This window comes from Amblyomma maculatum, chromosome 1 (genome assembly GCF_055883805.1).
Source record: "Amblyomma maculatum isolate TAMU_Amacu chromosome 1, ASM5588380v1, whole genome shotgun sequence".
Lineage (NCBI taxonomy): Eukaryota > Metazoa > Arthropoda > Arachnida > Ixodida > Ixodidae > Amblyomma > Amblyomma maculatum.
Window position 1 is genome coordinate 376,328,755 of NC_139344.1, and position 20,199 is coordinate 376,348,953.

Below are 20,199 nucleotides of genomic sequence, written 5' to 3' on the forward strand. Positions count from 1 at the left end.
ATGTCTTAACTTCTCTCCCTCCCTGCATTTTCACTTTCCGCATAGCGGAAATGCGATATTTGCCTGTGAACTGCGCTATCTCAGAGCACGACAAAGGTCACCAGATGGTCGAAATTATTCTTTGAACCCTCTACTATGGCCCCTCCCCTCTTATTTATTATTTCACTCTCACCTTTCTGCACTCCCCCACAGCGCGGTTTAGGTGTTCACCGAGAAGTGGTATAGATATTGAGCCTTTCATTTCCTCTAAAGAAATTTTTAATTTTGATATTTTTTTCTGTCACAAAATCCTTATCCCTAGAACATTAGTGGAGCGGGAGATATGGTTTTATACACTTCATCCTACTGTCACGTTTGCCTTGCTTTGGTTTATGGGGTTTATTCTCCCAAAAGCGACTTCGGTTATGAGAGACGCCGTAAAGAAAGGCTCCGGAAATTTCGGCTAGATGAGGTTCTTTACCTAGCAATGACACCGCTCAGCACACGGGCACCTTGCTTGTATCCTCCAAGGAAAAGCGGCCGCCGTGGTCGGGATTTGATCCCGCATCTTGGGCACAGCAGTCGAGCACTATGACAAATGCACAACTGCGGCGGGGCCTATCTGTCACATAACCCGATGCTTACTCATGCAAAATCTCTTTCTCCGATGGTTGCTAAACAGCGCGCCATTTAGGACGTGGGGCGTAGCAAATATCTTCTGAAACTGGTCTGCCACCTCGTTTCTTCACTATTTCAGTAAGGGCGGGGGGGGGGGGGGGGGGGGGGAGGGACCAGATAAGCTGCTTATTTCACAGTGACGGATAAATCGCTGCCATACATTTGAATGTTAAGCACCTCATTGTTTCTCTATTGAGAGAAAATTGATTCCTTTTCTTTCTTTGGATAGGGAGAGGGGATTGGGGGCGTGCGTGGTCTGTGTAGGGAAGAGGAAGGGGTGGTTCACATAAATGAAAAAAATTAAGAGGAGGGAGCAACATCTGTAAGAAATCTCACCGAGGTTGACGAATTTCTCGCCGAACTCGAACCATCCGGCGAACCCCCTGTTCTGGCTGTCAGCCGTGCGCCGCAGCGTGGTGAACTTGACGTAGAGGTTGGAGGCCGACGAGTAGACCACCAAGTTGCGCTGCTGGCCGCAGTAGGTGCCGATCAGCGTGTCGTCGCTCGAGTTGCCGTCGTATATCTTCACGTAGTCGAAAGGACAACTGCGACACAAAGGGAATGCGCCGCCGCGGGTTGAGCTGAGGAGTTGGTTCGAGTTATATTCAGTTTATTACTCCGGCTTCGTTTCATATGCTGTATTGTTTCAGCACATCATGATGGTTTTACTCTGTTTCTCTGTATTATGTGCCGGACAGGTGGGTCACCGCCACTTGCGGCGGGGGCTAGCCTGCCACAGAATTTTTATCTGTTGTAGGCCGTCATTGCACCCGCCACCGTTTCAGTGGTGGACGATGGCTGTTGTTGCGGCGCGCGTCTTTCTCTCCCTCTTCCTTTTCGTTCTGCTCTATTTTCTCTTCTGTCTGCACGAAGCAGCGGAGGTGGCTCAGCTACAGAGCCAGTAGCAGGCCCGTTCATTTTCTTTTCCTTCTTCCTATAGCCACAACAACAACAACTATATTATGTGGCAGCTTCTCTGAAAACAGTTGGTCATTGTTACAGAAACTTTTTTTATATTGAAAGAATCTTTTTAGCATATTGCGCGCACGGATGGCGAATCTTAAATAACAGCTAAAATGTGTTACCTGGCGAGCTGTCCAACAAAAATCTATATAATAGATAACTTGTTAACTTTTACTCTCTAGCGCTTTGTTTATGCAGATAGATATGTTGCTCATCATCAGTATTATTCCCATCAGTTTCCAAATTTTCGATGCTGCGATTCTGAACGGCAACAGGCGTTGTAGAGAAAGAAGTATCCCATCTGACCATTTGATATGAACAGTCGAATACGCGCACAGCTGATGAGCGCACGCTGCCACACCTACGAGTGCGCATCATTCGGTGGCTGCGGCAAAAAAGCGCACGTGATATGGAGTATTTGGTAAAACACCCCGTGTATATGGAGAAGTACGTTGCGTTCGGCTTTCGCTCATTAATTTCAAGAAGCAAGGTTTGTGTTTCCGAGGTGAGTTTGGCCATTCACTATTAGTGGTATTCAAGAGGTAAGCCCATCCAAGTAACGAATAGCACCTATGAAAAATAATAAATTTCTGTGCTAAATATAGCGACAACACAGCGCCGAGCAAGAGTCTTGCCATGTTTAGTCGTGCTGCTTCGCAGAGCAGGACAAAGGAGCAATCCTGCAGTTATAACATCCACAGGCATGATTGTGGCACATGCTGGCGCGTTCGCTTTTACGTTGTTCGCGTGTGTATGCATATACCACCGCTATGAGAGGCGTATACTTACTGAGAGCCACCGTAAAAGAGGTCGAAGTCTAGGAACTCGAGGCGCACGCGTTGTCCGCGGCTGCCCAGGAATCGGTAGCGGCACTGCAGGTTCTTGGGGTAGACACCCGGGTAGGTGGGAGAAAAGAAGTCTCCCTCTCGTTTCTGGTCGCCGTAGATGGTGAAGCTGCATACGGAGCCCGGCTCCGGCTTGCCCAGGAGGAAGCGGGCTGCCATGGGAAAGTAACGGAGATGGGTAAGAGGGAAAACTGTACAAACAAGTCTGTATTCACTACATATTGATATGTGTGAAAAACGAGCAAAGAGACAAAGGGAAGCGTACTGCCGTGGGAAAAGGAGGGTGTTTGGGGGGGGGGGGGGGGGAGGGCAGATGTGTACGAGGCGCAGTTGCACCAATAAACATCCGTGCATAGCAATACGGTAGGTGTAAAAAAAAAAGCGAAGGGAGAAGCAGCAGCTGGCGGTATATACACAGAACCTCTGCTTTGTGAGCAAGCAGTTGTTACAAAGCTGCAACTTGCAACCTTTCGTTGTGGTGCAAAAAAGGAAAGAAAGCCGATTGGTCGGCACGTGGATAGCAACGACACGAAGCTTCTTGTTCGGAATGTCTTTCCTGCACGACACAATGTCTCCCCCGAAAGTAGGTCGGTGTTGCAACATAAGTGCTTATGTGTACATACACACGCAAGACACAGCGGGGCAGGAGGAAAGAACGGGAAAGGGGACAGCACTGCAGCAGCAGCAAAAGAAGGACGTCCCGGCGAGAAGTCGCTTTCACTGCAACGCCGACAACAGGAAACCGGGGCGACGCGAAAGTGCCGTTAATATCGCCATAAAAGCGACTGCGTTCCCGGAAGCTTCGGGGCAACGGAGCGCAATTACCGCATTCTCCTGTCTTCGCACGTGTCTACGCTTTTTTTTTTGTCATTTATTTGTCCTCGCTGTTTCTTGTCCTCCGCGATTCTTTGAACCTAATTGCCCCTTTAGGCGGAGATAGAAAAAAACTATAATGAACCCGTTGCTATGAGGAAAAGGGATACGTTCGTCTGTATCCTGCTCCACCTCTAGCGGTAATGCTCCAAAGGCAGTTGCAGTCGACGCCCAAGTCACAACTGGACGCTACTAGGAAAGACAACTTAACGCTGATAAGCGCGAAAAACTAGTTAAAAAGGAACGCGCCTGTCTAGTACTCCTTTCTATTTGTAACTGTAATCGCTTGTTTTGCTCTGCAAAGTCTCAGAGAGTGCAGGAGAAGGCCGGAAAAAATATGTTCCCCCAGATGATGCAAATATGACCTAAGCGCAATTTTGTACCGCGATGTCGTCCCAAATATTCAGGGAATATATCGTGATGCCTAGGACGAAGGAGGATGAGCCGAAGCTCCACTTGCATTCTGTGAGCTCAAATCAGCCCGAACAGGACGAATCGGGGAGGATAAGTGTACGTGTTAAAGGTTTTGAAATCGCACCTTGGTAGTTTTTCGCTCCAGAGGTCGGAGGTCCAGAGTAGTTCGGAATATTTTTCGTGAGCATCTAAATGTTCAAGAAGACAGCCATGGGATGAAAAGCGAGCAGGCTGTTGCGTAAATAATATTTTACCTGAAGGCAGAGTAAACACCTGAAATGTCATCACACATAATTAAAATACATTTTATTCAATGACCTCTGAATATATCGAAGGTATCCGTGACCGACAGGCGCACGTAATCAAGAAGGGTAAATGGGTCAAGAATTCGTCAGGCTCCGGCCTGCGAAGTTTTCACAGGTTGCTGCCTGGATATTTTTGGGATTAAGGCTAGTTCTAAAGGAGATGGAGAATTGAACCGTATGCCGCAGTTCACTTGAGCCGGATTATAATTTAACGAAATGATGTTTGTGAATGACTGGTGAAGCGCTATCTATCGCTGAAAGAGAGAGAGAGAGAGAACAGCGGAGGTGGTTGAACAAGTGACCTTAATTATTTTATAACCTAACACGCACACAGCCTCGGGATGCGCTACACAAAGTCGTCGGTTCAATATCTGACCGAAGAGATCAAATCTCGATTGAGGGAAAACGGGCAAACGCAATAGAGATTCCCGCGCAATCAGGAACGTCACAAAAACCTCCGCTAGGGCGCCCTATGAAACCAACAATGCGGAACCAGTGTTAGACAGGACGAGCAAGTAAAGGTAATTTTTCTGCGTCCCTCAAAAATTAAAAAATAATTACTCTTTCACTGGCATTTTCTCGACGTCTACCGCATGCCTGTGGTCAAAGACCACGGACCAGCACGTAGGTACTCTTAATAGCGTTGAGCAACGCTTAAGTATACTGAAACAGCGAGGGTATCCGTCCTTGTTTTCCCTGAAAGTCTTGAAGATGCCTCCGTGAGGTGTTTCGCAGTACGCAGGATTCCCTTGCCTAACTCAGCTCTGGTAGCGCAGATGGTCTGCACCGCCCCCCCCCCCCCCCCCCCCCCCCCCCCCCCCTTCCCTACCTCCTCCTTGCATCGTTCACGAGTGCGCCTGTTTGCGGCAGCGTGGGGAATGCGCATTCCTGATGAGCCGGGCTGGCGAACTTTCACACATGCTGCATAATTTATGCTGACGTCCCACGAGAACGACTGGCCATTTTCCTTTTACTTTGTCCAGGCAGGGATGTGCGGACACTGGTCGTTTCAGGTTGCCTCGGTAAAGGAATAAACGTCACATTTAGCTTCTGGTTCAATTTCCCAAGGTTCTCGTTCTGTATTTTTGTCTGGTATTCGTACTCCGCTGTTCGTATTTCCCTCGAAAATAATTTTTAGACATAAGCTTCCAATAGAAAATGTTTTACTTCCTTTACAACTAAGCACCCTAACTGCAGCATTCCGCATACTTGGACGACTTGTTTGTTCGCTTAAATATTTAGGCGGTTTTGTACGCTTTACTTTTTACTTTTCGCTCATGGTGAATCATGGTAATGGTTTTAACATGTTCGTTTTTTTTTTTGGAATCTCTCACCTATAGTTCATTGACATAGACAGTTCATCTATCGGCAAAGCAGTAACATTTTAAAGAAACAAGTGAAATTTGGATTGCCCTCTTAAAGCCGATTTCGCAAAACATTATTTGAAATTAGATGCCAATTTGTTCGTCGTCGCTATTTCGAGGTGTAACACCGCTGCGTCTTGTCTAGTTCCACGAATTGAAATGTTAACGCGACAGTGTTAAACGTCCCCCCCCCCCCCTCTCCAAAAAAAAAAAAGAACAAAAAACCACTGACGGCTGCATAAGCGTCGTAAGCAAAATATCCCGAACATGGCTCTGGTAGGTGGTAGTTGATAGCTTGCATGGTCTTGCACTGATTGGATGATGAATTACCTGACATTACGTGACCAGATGACAGTGAGATAACAATAAACCTTAAATGACCTTTGCATTCTGAGTCGGACACGCTACCACTGTAGCCACGCAGGCACACTCGTAGAGTTTGGGTAAGTGGGCCTTTATATCTTGGCCGAGTAGCCTTTTACACACGAATGCATGATAGAGTACCTGTGAGATATTAAATGAAGACATTTAGGGATTACTAACCCTTTCGTCATTTCTTGACACAAAGATGGCGTCGAGGTTGTATGCATAAAAAATTACCCTACTCATGTTTGGTCCGGTGAGCTTAGCGGACACCTGTAAGTTCGCCGCTGTTTATATTTAATAGAGTGATTTAGCACACCGTGATCCGCGATCCGCCACCGCGCGTTCCACTGCGCATGCTCAGATCCCCCTTGACGCCGATAGATGGCGCCACATACTGGTATCCATCCGGAAGTTGGTGCAGGCGCAATCACTGTTCCTGAAGCTCTGGGGTTTAGAGATAACAGTGGCCGGGTGAATAAACCGGTGGTGGAAACTAGCAAAAAACGACTGGAAGATTGGTGGCTAAAAAGCAGAGAAGTGACATAATGTTAGTAATGTAGGAACAAAATTTATTAAACAGAATGATGGTTTAGTTAACCATTCTAAATCAATAATTGAGATATAGGAAGAAAAATGAGCATGATAGCTACTGCTACCACCCCGTTTCAAAGGGGACGCTCCTATATTCCATCCATTCCATCCATCCATCCCGGCACATAGACCTGCCGCGTCGGGACCAATCAGCTTGTGCGCCCCGCCCACGCACGGTAGCGGGTCACGGTGGTGGATCACGGTAAGCTAAATCTCTCTAATAACTGTATGAGGAGATCGTCACCATTCCTATGCTAACTAAACAGATTTTAACTAGTATGAATAGGCTGCCCATCAGAAACCGAGCACAGGCCCTATGCATTCAATCATGACCCATCGTTTCCTTGGGTTCCGCTAGGCAAAAAAGAAATAGCTCACCAAAAGACTCCAAAAGCCTTTCTTTTCGCCTTTCCGTGGCCTCGTCTCAGTCTTTGTCAGGGGAAACGAGGCTTTTTATATAATAAGACGATGGTGCGAGGGCAATTTGAGGAGCCATCCGCGGGCGAGCTGAGGCTCGATCCCAGCCATTACCTGTAACTCGCTGGGGACAGATTCCTGCCTTCAATATCGCCGGCAACCGCGGGCCGCGTGGCCTCGCCTGCGTGGGCCGCGGCGCGCGGGTGGCTCACGAAAGGCCTATCTGTCATCCCCATTGTAATCCGCCCACCCTTGCGCGCCCCGTTCGCGGGTTATACTAGGGGCTCACAACCGCACGGTCCGGGGCACCGGCGGCTGCCAGAAGACACGCAAAGGAGACGACGAAGAAGGAGCGATGCTTGCGAAGGATGAGTAGAGGAGGAGAGGAGGAGGAGGACGTGGTTTGAGAGGAGAATGAAACAAAGTGAGGAAGAGGAAGATGAGAAGTAGTGGACCACTAGGCGTAAGAAAGAAGACAGTGAACAAGGACCAGGAGGAGGACGGGAAAAAAAAATAAAAGAAAAGGTGTGGTGAGGCGCAGGCAGAGGCAGACTTAGAATATGGTGAAGTATGAAGAGCACCGAGAGGCAGTGAGAAAGAGATAACGGAAAGAATGGAGGAAGGAGTAGGGAACGCGTATATAGTAGCTCAGTTGCGAAAGGGACGCAATAACGGCGCACGAGCGTCGTCCGTCTTCCGTCGCCGAGGCGCGAGAAGCCGCCCCGGCGCTCGGGCTTGCTCGGGAAGCCGTCGGCAACGGCGCCGCCGTCGCTGTGTACCGAGGACAAAAAATAAATGGCCACAGGGTCGGAAAAGGGACGCAGGGAATAGGGGAAAGAGAAAAGGGATGTAGGGTCTCCGCCGCACCCTTTCCCGATCCGGGAGCGATCGATGGTGCTCGCTGGCTCTGCCGTCGAGCACCCCCGGCTGCTGCCGCCTCGGGCGACGACTCGGGCCGCTGCAGCCGGCCGCGAGAGAGCGTGCACCGCGCTTGAACTTTAGCCCTTCTGTCTGTCGGTCGGCGCGAAGCTGACGCCGGCCGTGTCGCACGCGACAGGGTTTTCGTCGATTCATACTATGGCTTCTTCCGCCGGAATTGCAGAGGAAGCAGAGAACACACATTCGAGTTCATGATATCACAATGTTCTTCCACACCACTTTCGTATCGTAGAAGTACACTTGCTCTGGAAACGCCCACTAGGTGTTCAGGTTTCTTTTAGCGCAATGCCGACGAAGGCGTTTTGTACTCGCCACAATCTCACTGAATATGTGTGCTGCAGAAAGCTTTTAAGGTCCTCCTTCGCCAGTCTTCGCTCAAAGCGTCAGGAGCCTTGGCGTTGCAGCGTCCTTAGAATGACCGCACTGACAACGGCTGATTGCCGACCGATGGAGAGGAGGAAATGAGAGAAGGAAGAGCGTGCACGCATAATTTTGTTATTTGTCAGCCCGTTAATTTCTCTAGAGTGTAATTAGTGATGTGGATTGGCGGGGGAATCGGATCAGATAGTGCGCGGGAGAAAATACACCTGAGCGCAGCTAAAAGGCTGTAGGACAACAGCCAAAACGCTTTACAATAAACAAAACCGAACTAAACAAATAAAAAACGCCTGCTTTCGTCCGTGAAAGGAACTCGCCTACTGGAAGCGCCAGTCCAGAAAATAAACCTGCTATGATAACTGGTGCTGACAAGGCGAGGCCGAATTGATCGGTAGTTCCAAGCGAGAGTACCGTTAGCTCAATCGATTCGCCTTTAGGCAAATCCGCTCTGGCAGCATAAGTTTATCGACGCCATTCTCCAATCAAAAGTTTGCCGATATCTGAAAAAAAAAAAAAAAACATTCTGGCAAGAACCTTAGTGAATGCGCACTACCTGGGTGAATAACAGACTTCACTCCGTCATAGCAGCGAAAATTATAAAAGTAAAAAAAAAAGGGCACCTTTCTATCGCACTTTATTTGTGCCCACCCTTCCACGACTCTACTTTTTCGATTTTTCAGCGCTCTGGTAGAAGAACTGATGTTAGAAGATGAAAATGTGTGTGTGTGTGTGTGTGTGTGTGTGTGTGTGTGTGTGTGTGTGTGTGTGTGTGTGTGTGTGTGTGTGTGTGTGTGTGTGTGTGTGTGTGCGTGTGCGTGCGTGCGCGTGTGCGTGCGCACCCGCGCGCAGTTGCATGCAACCTGTTTCTGTACCGTACAATGACAGTTTGGCACACCGCACACGTTTCGAACCTAGCGCGCGGAAGAATCCTAAACTATCGGCTACGATGCGTGCGTTCGGATGCCACAAAAAAGCATTAAACTAATTGTTTCACTGAGAGACTGTTTCTATCCAGCCGAAGCCGTGTTGGGTTTATTTATACCGTATTGTTATTTTTCGTACAAGAGAGTGCATTTTGTTGTAACAGCTTTTACCGAATTGTTAACATGCGTAGAATCGCGCGATGTTTTTAGGCAAAGAGTGAGAGAGAGAAACGTCAGGAAGAGAAAATTTAAGCTCTTAGAGTGATTGCATCCACGTGTCGTATACAACGCTAGCCAATACCAAAGCCGTGGCGTTGTTACAAAGAGAGTGAACTGCCTGCCGCTGTCTCATCCGGACTCCAGGCCCGTCTTCTAAGAAAGTGACGTGCAGGCACGCTAACGTCCACGGTGAGTGATTGAACACGCATTGGATGAAATTTCTCCGCGATTTCCCATTCATCGTCCGTCTTATACGCGCAGCTGTAGGATAGGGGAGAGGTACCAACAGAAAAAAAAAAAAAAAAAGACTGGAAAAGGTCATCGCGTTTTTTTGGCTCTTTTTTGTGGCTTCGAAAGGTGGGTTCGGAAATATGTCGACGTTATGTTTTGCTTCGTTTGTTTTTAGAACAAACCGGCACTCGTAACGCCAGCATTCATTCGCTCCTCCGAATTCTTGATATATGGTTTGGTTTGGTTTGTGGGGTTTAACGTCCCAAAGCAACTCAGGCTATGAGAGACGCCGTAGTGGAGGATTCCGGAAATTTCGACTACCTGGGGTTCTTTAACATGCACTGACATCGCACAGCACATGGGCGCCTTGCTTTTCGCCTCCATCGAAAAGCTTGTGCCGCTCACTCAGTCGGTAGCGTATCGGCCTTGGAAGTAAAAAGTGCAGAGTTCGATATCTGGCTTGACGTTCAGTGGCGTTCGGCTTCTGATCTAACGTGAAGAGAGGCGGCCAGAAGGGATCGTGTGGGATTGAGATTAAAATACGAACGCTGCCCAGAACGTTCGATAATTCGCTATTAACTGACTGTTTTAATGGCCGGTAGATATCTCACGCTTAAAACTTGAACGAATTAAAGTTTAAAATTTAAGAAAAGTGGCTTCTTGGGCGAGTTGGACATTATGTTAAAACTATCTGTCCGTGTTTCTAACACTGTTTTAACATAATTTAGAATTTAGCTACGACCTCTGTTCTGGCTTCATGTTCAGGGTCAATTCTGCTACTTCTTAAGAGGCGATTTCGCCTGTGTTTGGCGAGGATGGGAACGGAAAACATTCCACGCTACCCGCGGTCAAGGTTTCTCCAGTGTCTTTCTCGTGATTGCTTTAATTCATGCTTTCTACTGGCTCGTATAACTTACACAAGAAGCAAAACGCAGAGAGCAGGGCGCTTCATAGGTCTTGAGAAGTTGCAGATATAACGATGGTCGGGAAATAATGGGTCCCCGCGGCACTTTCAACGATGCCGCTTGTTGCAACTCTTGTCCGTCTGGCCGAGTATACCATTTCTGCGGTAGCGTGGGCAACAGCTCACAATATCCGCTGCATGAAACTGATCATTACAGGCTGGTTTGGTGCCTAACCAACCCAATGTTCCAATGAATCCCTTTACGAAAAACAGAAGTACGGTGTTTGAAAAAACAAAAACAAAAACAAAAACAAAACATGAAAGCCCTTAGCTGTTAGCTTGACCTTGGAGTCCACTTTGAAAACACATTGTGTTACCGTTCAGTAGAGGCGCCAAACTGCGAACAAGCACGTTGCTATTTCGCTCGCAGTAATATGATTACTATTATTTAAATAATGTATCTTTGCGGAAGCAAAGTGGTCAATCTAAGCCGTAGTCGGCTTGAGACTAAGAATGGAAAAAAAAAAAATAATTGAGGCATCCCGCACACGGAGTACAAAGTAGCCAATTTATTATTATTTTTTTTTAATTTTTCTTCAAAGGCAGAGGCATATTATATCATGTGGCTCTGTCGGTTAACAATCGATACTGTGCTCGGCGAAGAAACCCGGATTTCTTAATTAACGTCGGTGAGCTGAAACGGAATCGCACCACTTGAAAACGGTGGCTGCGCTGCCACGCGGGCTCCATCCTGGCCGGGGTGGCTCAAGTGACAGGAAATGTGGAAAAGCCTATGCACCAAATGCAGAAATGTCCACGTACCAAGACTGCGTTGCTTTTTGAAGGACTTTGAGAACCGGCAGACAATTGAATTGTATCCGGAGCTCCAACGCGCCTCGCCACTAAGGTGCTTGGGGTCGTTAGCTATTCGTTAGCTATTTATTCCGCTGTCTTCGCTTTTCGCGCTGTACATAATGTTGAAAGTTCACCAACTCGCCCAGTTTTCGGTTCTGCTCTAAAGTAATACCGTGAAATGTGACTGGAGCTTTAAAATCAGCCGCTAAGGCGGTCATGTTGTGCAAGGGTGCAATGAGGATGGAGTATCCCAAACAACAACAACAACACAAGAACAACACAATAACAACAAGATATGTAATTGGTTTAATGGATCGTATAACTCAGTTGTCATGTGACCGACGACATGAGTGGTGCGACCTTGGTATGCGATGGCGCCATTTTGTGGGCACATCAACCCCGGTTTTCGGGTGGTCAGGCTATAACAGTTTACCCGTGAAGTTTAACGCACTTCCTGCTGCCGACATGCCGTCACCGGTGCTGAAATGTCATGCATGTTGAAAGCACGCGTGTTTAACTGTTTGTGACATTTGTGTACTCCTAAGGTCTGTCATGGCTTAAAGGCAGCTAATATAATCGAATACCGTAAGAGAGTACGACGGAGTAAAAGAAAAAGGCCAATTTGGTCAAAATTTAGGGTGTCTTTAATTGATTTCTTTTTCAATCTTCGTTTGTTCATCTGCCTCATAATGCAGAGTGATAACAAAATAGGCAGCGGTGGATTTTACGGTTCTATAACGATGGAGCTCTAATGCTCTGACAAGGAGAGATCAGTTTCCTAAGGCCCAAGATGTGTAGCAACTCTTTGAGCAAAAGAACAATAAAGAAGCCTTTTAAAAGAGCAAAACTAGCGCTACGATTGCCTGTTTGAGTCACGTAGTAGTCGAAGAGTGCCTCCATTTTTAGAGGCGCGAACGCATTGCTGGTATACCTAATTGGCACGTGCACGTTAAGCTACCGTGGGATTCGCTTGTGTCGTCTGCTATAGTCAATAGAAATAGACGTTTGGTATATACATTCTGCTATGACGCGTGTTTAAATGAAGCCGGCCGCAAATTTCAAAAATTATACGTTTTTGAGGTGTGAAGACTATGACTATTGGCGGACATCATAAAGCGGGAGAATAACGTCAACTGGTAAGCTTATTAACTAATTTCCGATAATTACCTCTTTAACTATTTCAGTCACGTATCTAAGCAATGCGGGACTTGTTGCCGGCCATTAATAAAGGGCGTAATAGTTTCTAGAACTTAAAAAAGGTGGTTACCCAGCGCGCGATCTTTCAAAAACCCGCTCTTTAAGCACGGCTCCCACCACTAATGTATGGAGCAACTGCTCCTTCACCTTCTCTGTTTCGACTGCGCTGCGATGCTCGCCGCTGATTGCCGTTTCAGCCCAAAAGGGAAGGAGAAGTTGACGCGTCTTTTGCTAGAGATATAAGCGAAAGCTGTTGAACCATAAGGCGGAGGAAAAATCGCATTTCTGAAATTTTAAATAAACTGATATGGCTATTAATAATGGCCGGCTACAAATCTCTGATTGCATTAGATACCTAACTGTAACAATGAAAAAGTTTATCAGAAATTAATTTTTGAACCTCTTCACAATTTAGCATTATTATCAGGTTTTCTGATGTTTACCAAGACTAGTATAACTGTCCGTCAGAGGCCACCTTCATATCACAGTTAGCCTATTTGTAAGAATTATTGGCCGTATTTCTTGAAACACCTGGTACATTGTGGTATATTGTGTTGGCTAACACGGCGCAGCCGCAAGTAGTGGTTCAGCAGGCAGCATGCGAGAAACGCTTCAACATATTCGCCATGTTCCAGTTCACAGCACCGAGTATAACATTCCCCCCCCCCCCCCCCGCCCCCCTCCACCGGCCTAATTGAAATGGGGGAGTAAGGTATGAGTACATGTACTGATCGAATGTAGTAGAAATTTACCAAAGGTGGCAAGGAATCCTATGCCAAAAGGAAGCGAACGCGTGGTATTCATAGGACACTTTTGTGACGTGACGCAGTGCTTCGTATGCTCAAAAATAACGATATGTCATTGTTTAATACAAGCCTGAGTGACGTAACGGGGATCCACATCCAAACTTAGCCTCCCGGATTGTAGGTGAAATGTCGACGTCGGATGTTGTAGCAGCGCACATTCGTGCTCAGCGCCGCTCGGTGTGAATGAGATTAAGTTTGCGTGCTTCCTCGATCTGCTCGGCGTTCGACGTTGAGCGGGTGATGATAAATAGTGCAGGGAAGCATAGCATCCAACATCGTCCGAAAGTCCAGACCAGACGAAAAGAAATAAAGCGAGTTATCTTTTACGCGGCCGTGTTATGGGAGTAGGTCACGTACCGGAGAATCTAGTAACAGTTTTCGTGCTGCGAGTACGTGTACATAGCGACAATGTCGGCAGTGGTTCTCAGTGAACCTGTTCGCCACTTGATGACAGGCAGCTGTCTTGCGATGACATGTGTGACTAAGCTCGGAGACGTCGTTCATAAGTTGCTACTCGAACGCCATATTTATATTGGTGATCTCATTCAAATGGGACGTTCCGCCATGACGTAACACGATTTGCAGGACAAAAGACTGGGCTATACTAGATGACGTGGCATGCCGCACCGCCTTTGTTTCCGATGGAGTCGCATATAAACAGCCTGTCGCAACCTTAATTCAGATTCATTTGTCACTAGAAAATGGGAAATGGGCCTAGAAGGTCGATACCGACCTGGTCGAATGGTGTTTGAGGCAATGAAATAGACTGCATCAGAACCAAAATATTCACAGGCGGCGATCTACGAATTTGGCGTTCGTGGCAGCCTCTGATGTACCGGTGCACGGCGGCGGAAGTTCTGGAGTAATACGCCTGGCCTAGTTTAGCGGTTATGCGAATAAGGCCCGAGTGGCCGGAGGGAGACTCGTCGCAACAAGTAAAAAGGACATCTTCGCGGAGGTCTGACGGCACGACAAGGAGTGCGTTCTGTGAACGTGTTTTAGTTTAGCAAAATGCCTTTGCAGGTACCAATAGGAAGCTATCGAGGTACGTCAGCAGCTCAATCTTCTATAGGTGGTCAATGACAGGCCGGAGGTCTGCGTCAGTTCGATGCCATGTCTTAAATGTTGAGACTTAGAGTAAATGTCACCTATAACTCCAAGAAAACGATTCTCGTCCTCCGGGCTGTCATCCCAGAACCTTAGGGTGTGCGTGAGAGAGCGTGCAGCTGGCATATGCTATGACACCTGGCACGTCCAACAAAACGACTTGCTTCTCAGACAGCTGAGACAAAGCGATTGCCCGGTAGGCAGCGTGTGCGAGATAGTTTGACGCCTAAGCCGTGCATCACCTGTCAACACCACGTGACAATATTTTGCGTCTACTATTTGTATGAACTTTGGTATGTGCGAAAATATTCACGTTCAGCCAAGCACGGCGACATTGCATTTCAGGCGGCCTCTCTATTTCGGCTAGGTTGTCTATGTGACGACTTTTATTTCCAGTACAATGCTGGCCCTCACTACTATGTGACCCGCCTTCCGTCGCATCTCCACTCACTGTTCTACCTCCTTCCTCCCTCCCTCTTCGTGGCACCGCCTATTTTAGACCCCCCCCCCCCCCCCTCATTCGCCCCCTTCCGTCCTCTCTTCTCTTTCCTAGTTTTCCTCTCTCCACTTTTGCACCTGCGAATTGAGGTTTCAGACGGACGGACAAAGTTTTACAACATGACGATTCTAATATGCTACCGCATTAAGTAGACCATCGGGTTAGCTCTTGCTGAGTGACTCTCTTGTTACAGTCGTTCTAGTTTCCCAAGGACTAACATTTACTAAGTCGAATAGTAAATACAAACGGATCGCATGCACAGCGACCGCCTCTGCACGTACTTTACATTCCTTAGACGTACTGAATGATGGCGTTAGTCCTAATTCTAGTAGCTTCGGTGGAGAGTGAACGCTCTTATTTTCACACTTGCATCCCGTCTTCGCTACACCAAGGCTTCCGGAATAGCAATTGAAGCGAGAGAAATGGGGGGAATTAAAGAAAACGTTTTTCCTGAACGAAAAACTGGGGCAAGCTGCTCAGCGCTTGGCTTTCAGCGCGAAGATAGCGCGTTGACGCTGGGCTAGACGGATGAGATGATGGAGATTGGAGCGCTGACGAGAAAGATTGAAATCACCGTAAAGCACAACGAAAAGAAGGAACACTGCGGAATGGCGCACTAGAAATGAGCTTCACAAAACGACGAGATTGCTTCGTCATGGATCGGTGCGCTGCTTTTAGGTAAGGGGGGCGAGAAGAGACGGAGGAAGCAGTTGGCGGAAGCAATTTGCGTTTCGCCTCCCGCTCTTTTCGTCTGGTCCTAGCGCTATCCTTATTTCCCTTTTCATATCGCCACCCAGTAACGCGCCTACTTTGGAAAGGTAAGTTCGCTGCAGGCTGCGCCTGCTTTCGCTCAGCGTTTAGGTTAGGTTACGTTACTTTCGAACGGCAGCAGCATGGAGCGAAAGTTAGGCGTAATCGCCTGCTCGTGCACTGTTTGTACACCTGACGGGTGTTGATGAGCCATATTTCGGCTTTTCGCTTGATGACGTGTACGCTTGCACCGACTGCTATAGTGGCTCCGAACTGATGAGTTATTCAATATTAAAGAAACAAAAATGAACGGCGTGACGAACACGCTTAGCGGTAACCGCGTGAAGCGCTATTCATCGCAAAACGGCATATACTGTGGCGACAACCGTCGCCTACTGCTACCGTTGGTACACTCATACGGAGCTGTCCACGTTGGGCGCCAGGGCTGCGCTTCTGAGCAGCGTTGCTCAGTTTCCGCGCTCCAGTGCATGTTATCAGAGGAGTAAAACTGCGATGGAACCAAATTGTATTTGAGACTTTAAACAGTTGGAAGCCATACAAAAGCGATGATAATACTACCATTTATAAAAAAAATGTACATTTAGTAATATATAGGGAAGCAGGAAGCGGTGCAAAGCGGCACTAACCTACATTTCAACTATTTGTATACCACAACTCCTAACATGCGTTTACTGAGATATTCCGTTTATGAGGCAAGTATCGGTAGTTTATTTGTTGGAATCGATTTAGAAAAACAAGCGTTTCACGCAGAAAAGATTAAAATTCCCGTACCCGCAATACCTTCCATTATTTTCTAGTGTCCCAAAGTACTTCCGCGCTATGGACGAAATTATACGCAAGCTCAGAATCTGAACGGCGCGATAACGGGCAGTCGCTCAATTGTCCTGTGCAGCTCGTTTCGCGAAGCCTTAGCTTGGCGTGTGGCCGCCAGTTGTTGCCTCAAGCAGTTAGCGCTTTATAGCACGGACACGTGTGGGAGCAAATCATTTAATATAGATGCACGCTTGGCCTAAAATATTCGGCTATGTTCGTTTTTTTTTTTTTTAACCACGAAACGGATGTTTCTCCAGACATAAAACACCTGAGAAAGCGGATAGCATCATGACGGCAAGAGTATGTATATATCCCCTCCTTTATAGCTTTCCTCGGTTTGCATGTACGGGTTCCGATGAGAATAAAAAAAAAAGTAATTATAATAAGTTAGTCAAACAGGCCGATTTCTTGACCTGTTCATGAAACTTCTGTGTTACGCCATGGGGAGTCTTGGTACGCCGCAAAGAGTGGCCCCGCCGGGGCTCTGCTAAGATTGGAGATCGCACTGACACCTATACCACTATATGCGCACAGTTCAGACAAACAAAATATTGCCTTTGTGTGTAATTCGAGCAAAAACAGTGTTAAAGCGTAAATCGTGTCTGCAAAGAAAAAAATGGGGACACTTAAGCTCCACCTTTAAGTTTGTGACACGGAAGCTTTAATGGCCCTTGTCTGCTGCTCTCCTTGCAGGTTCTTTTCGCATATGCGCTTTGTTACTTTCTTAATCACTTATCCCCTTATACGTGTCTAGTATCTCACGCAGACGCATTATAATTCTTACGTAGGTTGCAACATTATTCATTATGAATAATGCATAATGTTCCATTATGCATGGGAATCCAAAGGTCCATGAGTGTTCATTGCCATCTCGAAGGAGTTACGCCTGTTGGCAGCTCCCGCCAACTCGGCCTCACGTCACGTGACGTCATGAGGTCTTGTGACGTCGCACAGTTTGCGGACCAATTAATGACCGCCATTTCACCTGCCAAATAACCCCTGGCAGAGGCATGCCAGTGAATGTTCTCCCACTACACCGAAAACACCGACGCCCGAGTTACTAGGGAACGAAGCCTTTAACGCGATCGCTCCGAATTTTTACTGCCTAATTGTACTTACTACACTGCGTGCTAAACAATAATAAACTAAACCTTCCTTCATGGCACTTATAACCCGGGACCACTTTGTCCAATGGCTGCTTGCGACTCTCCATTCGAAGCCGGCTCGGCTCGAGGTGGCTGGTCCTGTGGCTGTGCCATAGGGGGTAGTTTCAGACCAGTGAAAGCTGTGAATGGACTATGCGTCTGCATTGAAGTGCCCCCTTCCTTTTAGCTAGGAACAAAAACAGAAATGGGGAGTATCGTGAGAGAGGTGGAAAGGGGGAAGAACATTACTCACATGCGTCGATAAACTGGTAGGTGCCGTGGAAGACGTCTGCGGTGTCGTTCTCGTAGTCGGTGTAGAAGCCGATGACGAGCGTGCGGTGCATGGATATGCGCCGCCGAGGAAACACGCGGCCGCAGTAGCGGCCCCCGAACGGCGTGCTGATCAGGTCGCTGCTGGGGTCCGCCAGCTCCGTGTACAGGTCCACGTACTCGCGACTGCAACTGCATCGCAACCACAACACAACACGCATGGTGCTCTCTCTTTACGTACACGCAACGGTACTCATCCGTGCGGAGAAAAAATGAAGACGCTGAAATTTAACACACTCTCTTTTTGTCGATACACCAGCGATAACTTGGGAAAAAGAACGATTAGGTTGAAGTTCTACAGGCTTGTATTCTCCCGCAGTTTCTTTGGCTCATTGCTTATATCATATAAAATCCCAGTCGGAAAAAGCTACAGAACATTTTCTGATGTTAAGACAGAATTTCTGTGGTTTTTGACGGGAAGCCTGTTGTGACAACAGAACATTCTATAGTAACATCAGAAATTTCTGTAGTTACAACAGAAAAGTGCTACAGAACTACAGATAACAGAAGTATACTACAGACAAATTTGATGGTTACGACAGAACTACAGGATATTTTGTCGTATTTTTGACACAGTTCTGTAGTTTTTTCGACTGGGATAGTCCGTTGAGTGTAATATTTTTAAACGGAAAGCATGTTGTATCAAACGGGTAAGCCACTCAGTACGGAAAATTAAACCTAGAGGAATGTGTTAGCTTCTCCAGAGACGGATTGATTAAACAGGGGAGGTGACACTCAACAAAAAGATATGGGTGTTGTTTTCATTCCTATTTTATTGTCTACCTGTCCTCTAGCACAATTTTTTAACAAGTGAGAGAAACGTTTTAATGACCCCCTGTGCATTGAATCTATGGACTGCCTTTAGGTGCGTTATGCAGCCAGTGAGGCGCGAATGAATATTGTTTTATTGATTGTCGAGCAACCGTGATCAGCGCTGGCCAGTTACGAATGCATCATTAGTGGGTATCAGCGGATATTCTTGCCTGTGCGACATAAAGCAGTTCTGATACAGAGCGTTTTTCTTTCTTCCCATCGTTTTGGCATGAATAGGCCTGACAGTGGTAGCATTGCGTGAAATATTATTGAGGAAAAATAAATCGATTTTGCACTTGTCGAAGTTAGCATCACTGCGTTACAGTTATCTTACAGCTGATGATAGTATCTTGACTTACTCCCATCGAATTATATCTCTACTTGTTCTTGCGGCTCTGGGTGCGGATTTCAATATTGCCCACTTGAGACTGATTCCATGCATCGCCAAGACACCCAGGCTGAAGTGCACACTTGATTCATGATGCCTTATGCTAGAAAGTCAATTTCTCATTTTTTTTTTTGTTGTTTAGAAAATATGCAGAGTTTACTTGTTATTCGCGATTGTGTTTCTTCGTATAGCGCAATTTGACAGCGTAGCTTTTTTTTATAAGTTTTTTCACCGAAATTATAATGAAGCCGTAATGTGATTAAATCTTGCTGCTCAACTATTCTCTCAGACTTTCTTTCTGAGAGAATTCTTTGCTATTCTTTGCTTTTCTTTGCTTTCTTTGCTTAAGTCTGAAAGCCTCTGACAAAATAAATCTTTCTTGACCTTTGCTTTGCAGCTTTAGTTTCTAACTGCCAATGAATATTTAGTGCATGCACAGAGCTTCGATGTTCAGGAGAAAGGTGAAATAAAAAGCCATAAAAAAAGAATAAACGGAAAGACTAGACGGAGGTATCTGTGAATGAAGCGCAGCTCTGTCGAGTCAGTGCCGGTCAAAGGATTAGCGCTGAAGCCTTGCTGCAGCACTGCGAAAGCCAGAACATCTAATGGATGTGGGGCTGCACTCGCGCGAGGGAACCCTCTTAGTTGTCTCATGCATTATTTAGGGCCACACGAAGCGTAGCAAACGCCCTACACTGCCCGCATTAGTACGGCCTTTCGCGGGACTCTGAGCAATGAGTTTCCCGCGTATGGTCGACGCGAGCGGACTCCTCCTTCTCCCTTCCGGTTCAATCCTTTGTGTCGCTATTGGTATCTATTGAAGCGGCAGGAGAAAGCAGTGAGTCAACAAATCAGGAATTCCCGCCCATGGCTGGTAGCCCGGGGGACAAGTGAATGAGCGAACGTCTACAGTTGTGTTTACTGCTTTATTTGGCTTTGTTACCTGCTCACGATCTCTGTAGCAGAGAAGCGGATAAAAGTGGAAACAAAATTTCAAGACCGTCAAGGCGTTCTCTATACGTGCGCAGCTTCGACCATTCTAAAATTGTAGCGATGAAAGAAACGGACAGGGCCGAAATAGACAAC

General features: G+C 47.0%; 1 protein-coding gene across 1 annotated transcript in view; it reads right to left on the reverse strand.

The window, feature by feature from the left end:
- The window catches only part of LOC146208304 (cubilin-like), a 144,984-nt gene that overhangs the window by 49,679 nt on the left and 75,106 nt on the right, over window positions 1-20,199 (reverse strand). Inside the window, exons 3-5 of the mRNA XM_084592627.1 lie at window positions 17,836-18,044; window positions 2,410-2,617; window positions 994-1,202 (exon numbers count right to left, since the gene is read on the reverse strand). Of these exons, the coding sequence (XP_084448753.1) occupies window positions 994-1,202; window positions 2,410-2,617; window positions 17,836-18,044 (626 nt within the window). The remainder of the gene's footprint in view (window positions 1-993; window positions 1,203-2,409; window positions 2,618-17,835; window positions 18,045-20,199) is intronic.